Raw genomic sequence first — 14,136 nt, forward strand, 5'->3', positions numbered from 1 at the left:
GAGTGTCTGTTGTGTGCCAGGTCATGTGCTAGGCACTGGGGGCACCAGGATGAAAGATCTATTCGCAAGCAGCTTACTGGCTTGTGGAGAAATGACATAAAACCTCAGCATTACAATGCTGGGTGATAAATGTTGTGACAGATTATGACAGATTTCTGCAGGACCTCACAGAAGGTGAAGCTAAATTAGTCTGGGGAATGTTTGTTTACCAGGGGACATGGTGCTAAGTCTTGCAGAGAAAGGGAGGTAGGGCAGTTCCTGGCAGAGGAAGAGGCATGTGCTGGTCAGGGGGCAGTTTGGGGTGGCTGCAGTGCACGGACAGTGTGAATTAGACAGGGGCCAGGTTTTGCCGGTTGCAGTATGGAGTTAAAAAAAATTGATTTGTTATATTTTCCTATTTATAAAAGAAATACATCTTTGATGCCAGGATCTAACCAGAAGGCCAATGGGGACATGGTAAGGAATTTCAAGCAAACCGGTGATATGACTGAGCTGTATTTAGAAAGAGCACTGGCAGCAGTATGGTATTATAGGGCTGTGGGTGGGTGGGGATAGTAACAAACACTTTGTAAACACAAACTGCAGTACCGAAACCAGACATGAGACACAGCTGCCTGAGTGGCTGGGGTGCAGGTCCTGGAGTCGGACTGCTTGCCCTGGAAGCCCTGACTCCTACACATCATGCCTTACAGATCATGCAAGTTACTTAAACCCTGAGCCTCAATTGCTTCAACTGACAGGGGCTCGGCCAGGTGACCTGAAGTTCTCATCTCTCCTTGGAGAATCTTCCTCTGGTCTTGCCCACTACCCTCATGCACAGCACCCCATCTGAGCATGGTACTTCTAGGCTCACAGCAGGCTTTCATGAGGAGCTGCCAGGGGACGGGAGGAGCATGGGATGCTGGAGTCAGAGGTGGGGGTCCTGTGGGCCAGGAGCCAGCCGCATGACCTATCACTGAAACTCACTCTCTCCACCTTTGAAATGGAGTAATAATAAATACATACAGAGTTCTTAAAAGGCCTGTTTAGGAAAATACGTTTAGAAAGTCTGTGTAACATACCACAATACATACATCTAAATGACCTCCTTAATAATGGAAGAAAATCAGTATCTCCTTTAAGAGTTTTAACTTCAAGGCAGTACAACTTTTCTTATGCATTAAAAGATCCCACATGGGGGCGCCTGGGTGCCTCAGTTAGTTAAATGTCTAACTTCAGCTCAGGTTACGATCTCGATCTCGTCTTGTGGGTTTGAGGCCAACGTCAGGCTCTGTGCTGACAGTTCAGGGCCGGGAGCCTGCTTTGGATTCTATGTCTCCCTCTCTCTCTGCCCCTCCCCCCCTCATGCTCTGTCTCTTTCTCTCATAAACCAATAAACATTTAAAGAAAAAAATTTAGGGGCACCTGGGTGGCTCAGTCGGTTAAGCGGCCGACTTCGGCTCAGGTCATGATCTCGTGGTCCGTTCGAGCCCCACGTCGGGCTCTGTGCTGACAGCTCAGAGCCTGGAGCCTGTTTCAGATTCTGTGTCTCCCTCTTTCTGACCCTCCCCGTTCATGCTCTGTCTCTTTCTGTCTCAAAAATAAATAGACGTTAAAAAAATTTTTTTTTAAATAAAGAAAAAAAATTAAAAAAAAGACCCCACACATTTTCTTTAATAAAGAAAAACAATTTATGAAAATCATAAGGTATCTTGTATTAAGATTAAAATATATTATTAAATCTCTGTTCCTCTCCTAGGTTCTGAAGCCAAAACAAAGATGTATAATTAAATTTTCATAGGAATGTAGTAGATAGACCTCATCAACATCACGTATTGTGGGTTTTATGGCTTTGAATCCCAGTTCTCTCTGCTGGCAGCCATGTCACTGATTATTGTCTCATTTTACCAGTCCCCAATTTCCTCATCTGTACAGCTGGAATCTATACACTCACCAGGAAAGGGGTAGGAAAATTAAATAAATTTCCAGTATGTGAGGGCCCTGGTCCCAAGCAGGAGTCAATGAATGTTTATTCATTTCTCCTTTATGAGTTGAATCTCTTGTAGGTGTGAACATTCTTTCAAAATTATTGTTTCATGTGACCCTTGCCTCACCATTGAGAGATGGGTATGGAGGTCCCAGTATTATGATTTCCATTTTACTAAAAAGGAAGCACAGTCACAGAAATGACTGTCACTCATTTGGCGTCTGCAGTGAGGCTTTGTGGCAGATGGTTGAAAACATGGGCTCTGGAGATGGGCTGTCTTTATCTTGTTCCTGTCATTTACCAACTGTATGACATTTGGGAAGTTACTTAACCTCTCAATGCCTTAGTTTTCTTACCTGTAAAATGGGATAATGTTACTTATTTCCTAGATTCGTTTTGTGAATTAAATGAGTTCTTGCATGTAAAACTTAGAACAGAGTCTGGCACAGAGAAAGTGCTCAGTAATGTTAGCAATTATGATTATTTGCATCTCTTTCCATTTCCCTTTTCAGCCTCGATATTTTTATCTCCCACCCTTATCCCCTGAAATGTGCAATGCTTCCTACAGGCACCAGGAAAAATGAATGAAATGTCGTGTGGATTGACAGGAAATACACAAATGACATGTGTAGAATGAATTGGTTTCTATAAAGCTCAAGATACTGAGGACAGAACTTTCTGTTTGAATTCACCATCCTTTTCTATACAAGCCCTGAGATTTGTCCTTTTCTAGAAGGCAACCCCTAAGAATCTAGTAGCTACCATGTCAAAAAAAAAAAGTCTACCTAAGGAGAGTTTTAACACTGAACATTTGCAAGAAAGGGTGTGCTCTTTTGGGCAAGGACAGTTTGGGAGTCAGAAAGCCTAGTGAGTCCCTATAAGTCCCCTGTAGAAGCAGACTGAGTTATAATTTCTGTTAGTCTTAAAAAGGGTGGATCAGAAAGTGGACCTTAGGGATGATCATCCCCTTCCCTTGGTAACATGGTACCAACATTACTGAACAAAAAGTGTACCACAAAAGCACTGTGGACATTAAATACGCAAAACAATTATTATAAATTCTATACTCTGAATTCTGCAGTTACCAGATGTTCCCTAAATATACTTATCTCATTTCCATAGTAATTATCACCTTTGAACATACTATACGTGTTGCCTGGGGCAGGACAAGGATCTCGGTCTGTTTTGTTTGCTTATGTATTCCAAATGCCCAGAAAGGGTCAGGCACAGAGTAGCAGTAGATGCTCACTATAGATGGAATGAATAGTGATGATACTGATGATACCTCATCCTGGAAAGTACCAACCAGAATTCTTTAGGCCTTAAAGGGAGAACTAAACTGATGCTAAGGAAAAAAAGAATAGTTTCATTAGTGTAGGTGTTTTGGGCTCTATTGTGTTCCTCCAACATTTGTATATTGAAGTCCACCATCAGTACCTCAGACTGTGAATGCATTTGGAGATACAGTCTTTAAAAACAGGGATGCCTGGGTGGCTCAGTAGGTTAAGCATCTGACTTTGGCTCAGGTCATGATCTCATGGTTTGTGGGTTCGAGCCCCACGTTTGGCTCCGCGCTGACAGCTCAGAGCCTGAAGCTTGCTTTGGATTCTGTGTCTCCTTCTTTCTCTGCCCCTCCCCTGCTCACACTCTGTCTCTCTCTCTTAAAAATAAACATTAAAATTTTTTTAAAACATAAAATGAGATGCATTCATCATTAGGGTGGGCTCTAATCCAATATTACTGGTGTCCTCAGAGGAAGAGGTGATTAGGACACAGACACACACACAGAGAGAGGGCCATGTGAAGACACAGGGAAAAGATGACCATCTACAAACCAAGTAGGAAGGTCTCAGAAGAAACCAATCCTGCCAACACCTAGATCTCAGACTTCTGGCTTCCAGAACTGTGAGAAAATAAATTCTATTGTTTAAGCTACCCAGTCTGTGGTACTTTGTTTGGTGGCCCTAGAAACTAATATAATAAGAAATGAATCAAAGTAATTGTTTTGAATACTTGTAGCATTTTTTTTCCTGCCCAGAATCATTCTTTCTTATTCTGGTTATAAGGACCCTGTTTTCTTTTTTGAAACATTCTTCCTCTCCCCACTTTTAGTCCTGTAGCCTCAAGCTGAGTCAGTTAGTGTATTCCAATTTCCTGGCCACAGTGATTCATTTGGGCATGGGCATGTGACCCAACTTGGGTCAATAAGATTCAGTTCCAGAATGATCTAGAAAGAGAAGTCAATAGTCCTCTTGCTACATGGGGAAAGAGCCTATCTAAGAGCAAACAGAAGAAAGCAGAGCCCAGCCACAGAGTGAGACAGATTTGGGGCAAATACATCACTCTTCATCAAAGCCCCACATTGTCAGTTCTGGCTGGGATTGGAGTAGCCCAGAGAAGATGTAACCTGAGAACTCTGGATTAGCTGAGGTTAAGAGGGTGACCCTCGTGACCCTTGAAGTCTCTGACAGTCTATAGCATTGAATAGTGCCACCATCACGAACCTACATATATTTGGTTTCCTCTCCTCTGTTTCTGTCTTTCCTCATCACTATCAAGGGCCTGGGATGTTGTTCTCTAGGGTAGTATAAAGGATCTGAGATCCTTCTAAGCCAAGGCTTGCTTTGTTCCTGATCAGTTTCTTTTACTCCCTGATCATTTATTTCCAGACCATTTAGCTCTGAGGGGGGCAAACAATGGGTAAGAAGAGAACCCTAAGCTAGAGGGCTGTTGGATAAGAAGGCAGTCAATTTATGGAGTCTTGCTTTGTTCCTGATTAGTTTCTTTTACTCCCTGATCATTTATTTCTGGTCCATTTAGCTCTGAGGGGGGCAAAGAATGGGTAAGAAGAGAACCCTAAACCCAAAGGCTGTTGGATAAGAAGGCAGTCAATTTATGGAGCATTTAGGGAGCACCTTCCATGTGCCAGGCACTGTGTTAGATGTTGGGGCAGGACAGAGTATTGCAAAGGTGGACAAATGACATCCCCACCATAGCAACTCTCAGTACCCTTAACTAGATATGAAACTGAGGAGAATAATGAACTCTCAGAGAACAGACAATAAGGTCAGACATCCAAAGAGGATATGCAGTTGACTTGTAAATAGTTACCAAAAATAAGTCTTCTCCAGTCAGAATACCAGCTCTACTCAGTTACAGTGATAAAACAGTAACAATTATTTTAGCTACTGTCAAGATAAAATGAATTATATTTGTTTGTTTTATGAGGTAGTTCAAGGTTATCCTTTCTGGTCTCTTTTTTTTGTCCCCCACCACCCAAACCAGACACCCAACTGATTTGTCCCCGATGGCTGGCTGTGATTACCGTCCTAATTTGTTCTTCCTTCATCTGCTACAAACTGCCTATTTTCTGTCCTTTCTGATAAAGCAGGAACTCTGAGGGACTTCTGAAGCTGTTTTTGTACCATGCAGAAATGTATTAACTGGGATGCCTGTGTATGTGTCTATAAAACTCCTCGTCTTCTCAGTGTGAGATCACCTTCAGGAACGGCGTCATGTCGATGTGCAGCTTGCGTGTGTAAAATTCTTTTCTGTTTGAACATATCAGCCCTTTATTTATACAACTTTGAGGCTCTCCTCTCTTCTGAGCTGCTGCCTCCAAGGACTGCTGGGCTCCCTGTGAAGAGAAGCAGAAAGCCCAACTTTCATAGGAATGATATACAGTGCGACAAGAGCTAGTCTAAATCCCCAAATATTTATAGAAAGTAATTTTTCATCGTTGGAACACTAGTCATAACACCTATTTTTATCATTGAAGACACAGGGGACCCATATATATAGAGAGGATAATCCAAGACTGGTTATTAATTCATACCTGGGGTCAGTGTAATAGGAAAGTGGAAAAAAGGACCTTCCTGTGTTTCAGGATTGTAATCATTTTATTGAATCCTCATAACAACCCTGTGAGGCAGTTCTTGGTATTCCCATTTCACAGATGAGGAACTGCAGGCTCTGAGAGTTATTTAACATAATTAGCCCAAAGCTATCCAGCTGATAATTACCGTGTGCCCCAGACTCCATATAGCTTCCACAAATGGTTATCAAATCTACCTTGCAGATAAAGTTATAGCAATACTCCAGTTTATTTGCAACCTTAAAATGTATTTGATGTGTTAGGAGGAGTGATTTGGATGAATCTAGCAACAAGGAAGGAAGAATGGGCTAATACAGGGGACTAGGGCCTCTCCAATGTCTCGGGCCATGCTCTCTCTCCTGTTACCACAACATGAAAATGATGTCATGATTCAGAACACAACAAAGTTTGATCTGATGTCACTTTCCAGCCCATGCTCCATACTGCAACCTGGTTGATCTTTCCAAGATGCAAAGTGGACCATACCACTCTGCTTAAAACATTCAAAGGCCCTTGCCCTCAGCATGAAGGCCAACCCACTTAAAAAGCTTATAAGACCCTTCTTGCCTGGCCCTGGACTATCTCTCCTGCCTCATTCAGTCATTCAAGAAGTATTTATTGAGTGCCTTTTCTATGCCCAGTAGAGCAGATACAGCAGTGCAAGAAGCAAACAAGTCTCCAGCCCCATGAAAACTGCACATAGATTTCATTGAGAGGGAAGAGATAACAAGTAAGTGGAACATAAGTTATGTCTGCCAGTGATTTGTGACTTGAAGAATAAAGCAGAGAGGGGAGTAAGGAGTAGCTGGGATGGCAGTGTAGGCTGCAATTTTAAGCAGGAAGGCCCCATAAGAAAGTGATTTTTGAGCAAAGCTCTGAAGAAGGTCAGGGAAGGTTCTGTGGGGCTCTCTGCAGGAACTGTTTACTTCACTGTGGGAATAGCAAGTGCAAACAACTACCATCAATACTGACCTTTCCAAGGTCAGTTCCTGGAGACTGTCCTTCCCCCTCCTGGGAACGCATTCCTCCCTTTGGGTTCCTCCTCATCCTTCCGGTCTGGCTTGCTTGTCCCATGTACCTTCCGTGACATCCAGAGCACTGAGCACTTCCCTCATTGCCCACAATGATGCTCATGCTGTGCAGCCAACTCCCCTCCCCACTAGACTACAAGCTCCATGAGGGCAAGAACCATGACTGTGCTGTTTCTAGGTAACAGTAGTGCCTAGCACAGGGTATGGAAACAAACAGATACTTGATACACATTTGCTGAACAAAAGAGTAACAATCACATTGGGCGCAAGCTACATGTTATAGCCCAATTCAATTACAATGGGTAGAGCCAGTGAGAACATCGTTAACAGGAAGTCCGTGCTGACCTCCAGAGGCCTATCCTCTGCATAGCACTGGCTCCTCCTTCACAAAGAAGAAAGTTATTTGTTATTCTTTAGGGCTGACTTGCTGGGGTCACTAGTGTGCCATGAGATCACCCTGGGTGTGGATTTGATCATTTCCATATTTTCTAGTAGACTAAATCTCAGATGTCTGTCTCTCTGGGCCATTATAAACTCCCCCTCCTATAACATTTATATTACTTTAAAGTATTAATGATGAATTAACTGTTGGGCCCCCACAAGCAGCCATCATTTTGATGCACGCCCCCACCCATTTCCTTTGTTTTGAAATATGGCTAGAGATAAAGACTTTCCTGGACAGTTACATATCCAATTTTTTGTCATCTCAGTCATATATCTGATTAGCTTCTTGGAGCAAGATAGCCCCTCCCTGTTTCTAGATCAAATGAAAACATTGGGTCTGAGCTAGAATCACACAAAAAATTTGAAGCTTTCTAGCTTCCAAAATCATGCATGAATCACTGGGTGGAATAATAGAAATCAGACAATACTGATTTGAGGGAAACTTCTCCATTATCTTCCAGAGAAGGTTTTGTGTTAGCCCAGAAGACAAAAGCATACTCACAGCCAGTTCCAATGGTTAGAATTACTTTAACTCCTTATGTGGGGCTCAGGTTGAAGAGTGGGGAGTTGAGAGGCTTTGAGAAAAGTCCTTCCAAGGGGCACCTGGGTGGCTCAGTTGGTTGAGCGTCCAACTTCATTCAGCTCAGGTCATGTTGGTGTGGTTCATGAGTTTGAGCCCCATGTTGGGCTCTTTGCTGACAGCTCTGAGCCTGGAGCCTGCTTCATATTCTGTGTCTCCCTCTCTGCCCCTCCCCCATTCATGCTCTGTCTCTCTCTCTCAAAAATAAACATAAACAAAATTTAAAAAAAGTCCCTCCAAATCATCTGACCTGTAAATCTTTCTTTTTAAATGTTTATTTATTTATTCATCTTGAGAGAGAGAAAGAGCATACACACGTGCATGCATGCAAGCAGGGAATGGGTAGAGAGGGAGAGAGAGAATCCCAAGCAGGCTCCATGCTGTCAGTGCAGAGCCTGATGCAGGGCTCAGTCTCACAAATCGTGAGATCATGAGATCATGACCTGAGCTGAAATCAAGAGTCAGACACTTTATTTTAACTCCTTATGTGGAGCTCAGATTGAAGAATGGGCAGTTGAGAGGCTTTGAGAAAAGGCCCTCCAAATTATCTGACCATAAATTTTGTGATAAAACAATTCTCCCGACTGTATGGCTCACCTCTTTAACATTAGGGGCCATGAATTCTAGCTTGATGGAATGTCTTCAGTGAAGGCTCTCTAGTCACTGGAATGTGAAGAACTGTTTTTGCTTATTACATTCAACTGTTCTAACAAATAAATGGTAGTGAAAGGGGGTTTGGGGGTTTGGAGGAAAGAAAAGATTGAATATATAAAGAGGATTCTGGGAGGTGGTGAGAAGAGAAAAAGTCAGAAAGTTAAAATCAGGCAACAAAGCCATGTGTTGGGATGGTTTTTCATTTATTCATTAAACTGATATTTATTTGGTGATATTGTATGTGCCAGGCAAACAAACACATACATAAGTTGGATGATTTTATTTTATTTGTTTTTTATTATTTTTAATTATTTTTATTTTTGAGAGAAAGACAGAGAGACAGAGAGAGACAATGAGTGAGGGAAGGGCAGAGAAAGGGGGACAAAGGATCCGAAATGGGCTGTGCACTGACAGCAGCAAGTCTGATACGGGCCTTGAACTCACGAACCACAAGATCATGACCTGACCTGAAGCCGGATGCTCAACCAACTGAGCCACCCAGGAACCTCAAGCTGGATGATTTTAGATAAGTCTATGAAGACAGTGAAATGGGATAAGATGGAAGTTGATGGGGAGGGGTGGGACTTGCCTTTGGGTGATGAGGGAAAATCTTTCCAGGGTGACTGGAACAGAAAACTGGGGGACAAGAAGAAGACAACTCTGGAAGGATCTATCTTTAGCAGTCAGTGCAGCCTGTATCTGATTATTCAGAGGTAAAACTAGGTAGGGGTTCTATGAAAGGACAGTGAAATTCCTGATTTCTAGGCCTGTTCTAAGCAGCCCTTTGAGCTCCATCCCTGATCCTGCAAGGCGCCCTTCTGTTTCTGGGTGGGAGAACCATCATAATTGACACTTGCAGCTCTTGGGCTATTTTGAGAGCAAAGGCGGCAGGATAAATAGCAAACAGGAGTCAAGGTATCTGAAGATGTAGAAAGGGGAAGAAAACACAAGGAAAAATAGAAGGGAAGGAAAATGGGGGAATTAGAAGAAAGGAGAGATGTCTGAGGCTTTTATGTTTCTTTTACATGGATGCTTTGCTGGGAATGATTACAAAACCAGTGGAAGGGTCAATGTTTAGCAGAAAATCAAAACCCACCTATATTGTATTGTAACTACCTTAATATTTTCATGTTCTGCTAAAAACACCTGGAAGCCTTTCTCGTCAGTAAGTGAAACAAAGATTAATGAGTTAATTTGGTAAAGCTGATTTGAATTGCACAGAAGGTGTTGCGTAAGTACTTGGCATTTAAAAAGTTATCTGACATTTAAAAGGAGATGGCTGTTAATGAATTCGAGAGCTAATCTTATACTCTGACAGAGTGAGCCATGGAAAATCCAGGATTATTATCTTGCTGTAAACATAATGTGATTCAGTTGAACGCCAGAACAAAAGAGAGCTATCGGTTGTAATACAAATATCCATATGCTCACATACATAATATAGCAAAACTTACAGAGGATGTCCATTAAATAAATATAATTTCCTTTCTTTCTTACTCTTATAATCTCTGAGCCACAAACTTAAAGAAAAACCCTTCTCTCTGGTAATTTTGCCTCCTCTTTTCAATTTGTGTATTTTGAAGGGTCACCACCGAGGGTTGGCTCTGTAGTCACTGGATTGTTTAACCTTAAGAAGGAAAGCAGATCCTAAACCCAGTCAGCTATATCTCTACCCATGGGGCCCACAGAGCCCCAAAGATATAGATCTGTCCTGCAGGCATCTCTCTCAGACCCTCCTCTTTACTTCTCCCACTCCTTTCTAATTGGGGTTCCCCATCTCTGTAGCTGTGGCTTAATGGCTCCAAGAGGAGCTATTGTCCCTCATTAAGAAGGCTGCAACACTCTCGCTGTCTAACTGCCTCCCACGCAGCTCACAACTTCATTCTGCCTGAGAGAAAGCTGCCAAGAGTCTCTGGGAACCTGTGGGCAAGCTGAGCTGGAGGAAGAAAACAGAAGGAAGGAAGGCCTTTGTAGCCAAGATCTGAAATGTACTGGGGCACACACCCCATCATTATCTTAATGCATGGAGAGCAGGGTCGGGAGGCCTTTGCTGAAACCCTTATGTGGTCTATCAAGTTGTCACATCAAACCTCTGTGCACACAGGGCATTTGTCCCCTCCTGTGAGCAAACAAAAGGAAAAGAGCGAGTCTCTCCTTTGGACCACCAGGCCCCCCTCTTTGGCTGAGAGTCTGTCCTTCCACTTTCCTGGGGGTTGAGGGACTCTGAATCCCAGCGGGGATGAATAGATCTGAGAGATTTAGTCACTGGGGGTGGGGAGGGGTGAGGAGGACTAGGATTCTGAACTTCCCCCTCACCATGCTCCCTGCTGGGGGGGGGGTGGGGACCAAATCCTGGAAAGGGTCACTCTTGCCTGGGGTCTGAAGGGTCTGGCCAGTTCCCCAGCACTTGGCCTTCTCAGGCCCTATTATTTCTTGCCCATGGAAGCCTGTGGAACTAAAAGGATGCAGTAGGAATGGGGACACAGTGGGGGCTAAGAAGGGAATGTAGCTCTATAGGGCTCCCTATGACTGGGCTGCCTGGGGTGGGATCTCAGTGGGCCAGGGGCTTTGTATACACTATCAACTCAGGGTAACTGGGAGGAGACCCTGCCTGTGCAAGGTCAGCCACCCCAGCCACCCTAGGTCCTCCTCTGAGAACTTGTCTCAATCTAGGTTTCCCCGGCCTGGAGAAACAGAAGACCTCTAGTCTTTAGGAGGCCCGATGGAACACCAGGATCTCAATTCAAAACCCCATTTGCCTGCATAGGCTCTTTCTGAGGAGAAAGGACCCCAAGCCATGGTGTGGTTCCACTCATCACAAGTGTGCCCTGTGGTCCCTGTGCCTGTCACTTGGGTTCATCCTGTTCATCTTGGCCACTTGACATCCTGGCCTGTGTTTTGTGTTCTAAAGGCAATTTGCTGCTGGTGAGATGTGCTGAGTGGACAGTTTTAGGAGGGCTGTGCAAGGAGGCATGGTAGAGAGACAGTTTGGTTGGAAACCAGAGAAGAGCCTTCTTATTTTTCCTCCTGTCACAAATTTTGGTCTCTATCTACTTTTTTATGCCTCAACTCTATGAAAAGGATTTGACATCCTCCTGAGTGTTTAACAAATTAGCCTCATAGCTAGCAAACTTAGATTAGGAAGAGAAACACTGCAATCTCCAGTCTTAGCTTTTGTGAGAAGCTCATTTATTGACTTTGTCATTTCGTTAAGCTTTCTATGCCTCAGTTTCCCTACCTATAAAATGGGGCATTTGAATAATGTTCCACTCAGGGAGCATTTGAATAATGAAACCCAGGACACCTTAATTCCAGGGCTTTTACTATCTGGAAGTAAATCTTATCTATCAGTTCTAATTGATATTGTCTTCAGTTTAATTAAGTGCTTTGTTGACACAACAGAATCATTGTTTATCTGGCTTAGCAGGAGCTGGAGGAGAAAAATTTTAAGCCAAAATAGTGATCTCTTTTGCCCCAGGGGAGGTAGAAACTAGCTTTTTCTGTGAGGGGGTGTCTGGCTGTCTTCAGGCTGTAACTGTGCCTGTGATTGAGAGATGACATCCTATTTTCGACTGGGAGACGGGAGGCGGTGGGATGCAGAGTGGGAAATCTGAACGAGTCCCTACCTGCTTCTAACCCAACACTTTAACCCTAAACTGTGTGACTTCCTTTTTACATTGGATCTGGTGTGACTTTTCCAATCTGACAGACAACCGAGAGACAGGGAATCTCAACTTGCAAACTGATTCCACTGTAATAGGTCATTTAAAATCAGCCGATTTTCACTAGAAAAAGAAATGATGCCCATGTTGCTTTGATTTCTACACTGGCCCACTGAAGTTTATCTAACCCATAATTTAGCTGGACTAAAAAGCTGAAGTAGCCCTGGTAGTGCTGGGATGGCAGAGGACTGGAAGAAGAGAAACAAAAATCTCCTTTCTCTTTCTTTCCTGCCCCTTCCTTTCCTTTGGGTCCTCCTGTCCTCTGACTTCTAAGTTTTCCTGGGCAGCACTGCTGGATCCAGTGCTTCTGGTGCCAAAATTCTCTGCCTCCCCCCTGTCCCAGGCCTTCAGCTGTGCTTCCTTGGGTGCAAGACAGGAAACAATTAAAAAAAAAATCACAATGAGATATGAGAAACCCAAAGGAATCTCTGATAGGTAGACCTGTAAGCAGTGAAACAAAATCCAGACAGCATGGATACTTGGTTGGGGGGATATTTGGGCTTGGTGGTTGGGTGTAATGGGGGGTGGGGGAAAATGGTTAGGTAGACTGGCTCACAGTGCTTTAAATTATTCCTGCTTTTCAAGCTTCTCCTTTTCCACATCTGACCCCTTAGATATATAAACTCCCCAACTTCTGTTTTATAATGGCTTTCAAGCAGAGAGCAGGGCAATGGAATAATAATTACTATTGTAAATTATGGGATTACTTAGTGACAAACATTGTGTTAATCCCTTTCCATATGTTGTTTCATCTAATTCTTGTCATGACCCCATGAGGGACATATTTTTATCCTTTACTGATGAGGAAATTGAGCCTCTGAGAGGTTAAATACCTTCCTGAAACCACACAGCCAGGATGCAAGAAGCAGGGATCTAAATGCAGCTTTGTGGGATTCCCAAACCAGCAGGCTTCTTTACAAGTGCAGGTCACATGTTGAATGGGATTCTGTCTGTTGTGACATCTGTTTCCTCATCTGTAAAATGGGGATAATACCCATACCTACCTCATAGGGATGTTGTAAGGATTAAAGGAGATAATCCTAAACCCTGCACATAGTAAACCTCAAAAACATTGGTTGTAATTACCATCTAAAAAGACCCTCTCAAGATAATGGGGAGATAACTGTAGTAGATACTTATAATATAATGGAGGTTCATTATACTAGCCCCTCTACTTTTGCATGTGTTTGAAATTTTCCATAATAAAAAGGAAAAGAAATCAACTAGGCACATATCATGTGTCTAGTTGGAACTAGCAGCCAATAGATTAATAAATACAGATGTCCTGGAATAAATGACAGTCACAGTGAAAATTCAAGTAATAAAAGCCTGGTTTTGTAATTAAAAACAAACCCCTCTCAGTAAATTATCCTTAAATTGTCAATGGAATTTGGGGCTGACAAAATAATCCTGTGGGTGAGGTTGAACCAGAAGTTAAAGTTTGCTTAGATCTTCAAAAAACCTTTGAATCAAGCTTCACAACCAAAACTATTTACAGATCCAGGGAGGGAGAAAGGAGGAGAGGAGGGAAAGAAGAGGGAGAGGGGACCAGCATGGAACCTGGAAAAATTCTGTACCAGGCGTTTGGAAATGAGTAACAAAAGGTAGGGAGCAAAGCCCACTTCTCTGGATGGGGAGATGAGGACAGCTAATTCTCTTAGAAATCAGTGCTAGGCCCAAACTTACTTATCAGCCTCAAAAAGATCTCCAAGAAGGAGATGGCTGGTGACATCTTCAATCTGCACGTGACCCAGAGATTGAAATACCAAATTGTGCCAACCAACAGCAGGAAGTGTCTGGAGATTGTGTGAGTTGTTAGAGAAATGTCAGCTGAACTTCCGTATCATTATCACTGGAAATAAAAC

At 43.1% G+C, this 14,136-nt stretch overlaps 1 protein-coding gene across 5 annotated transcripts in view; it reads right to left on the bottom strand.

Moving 5' to 3' along the window:
- KIAA2012 (KIAA2012 ortholog) overlaps positions 1-14,136 on the bottom strand; it is a 109,353-nt gene that overhangs the window by 33,617 nt on the left and 61,600 nt on the right. For all 5 annotated transcript variants that reach the window (XM_058708911.1, XM_058708891.1, XM_058708902.1 and 2 more), the window contains one exon: positions 5,466-5,603. In XM_058708911.1, the coding sequence (XP_058564894.1) occupies positions 5,466-5,603 (138 nt within the window). The remainder of the gene's footprint in view (positions 1-5,465; positions 5,604-14,136) is intronic.

This window comes from Neofelis nebulosa, chromosome 2 (assembly GCF_028018385.1).
Source record: "Neofelis nebulosa isolate mNeoNeb1 chromosome 2, mNeoNeb1.pri, whole genome shotgun sequence".
In the NCBI taxonomy this organism is placed as follows: domain Eukaryota; kingdom Metazoa; phylum Chordata; class Mammalia; order Carnivora; family Felidae; genus Neofelis; species Neofelis nebulosa.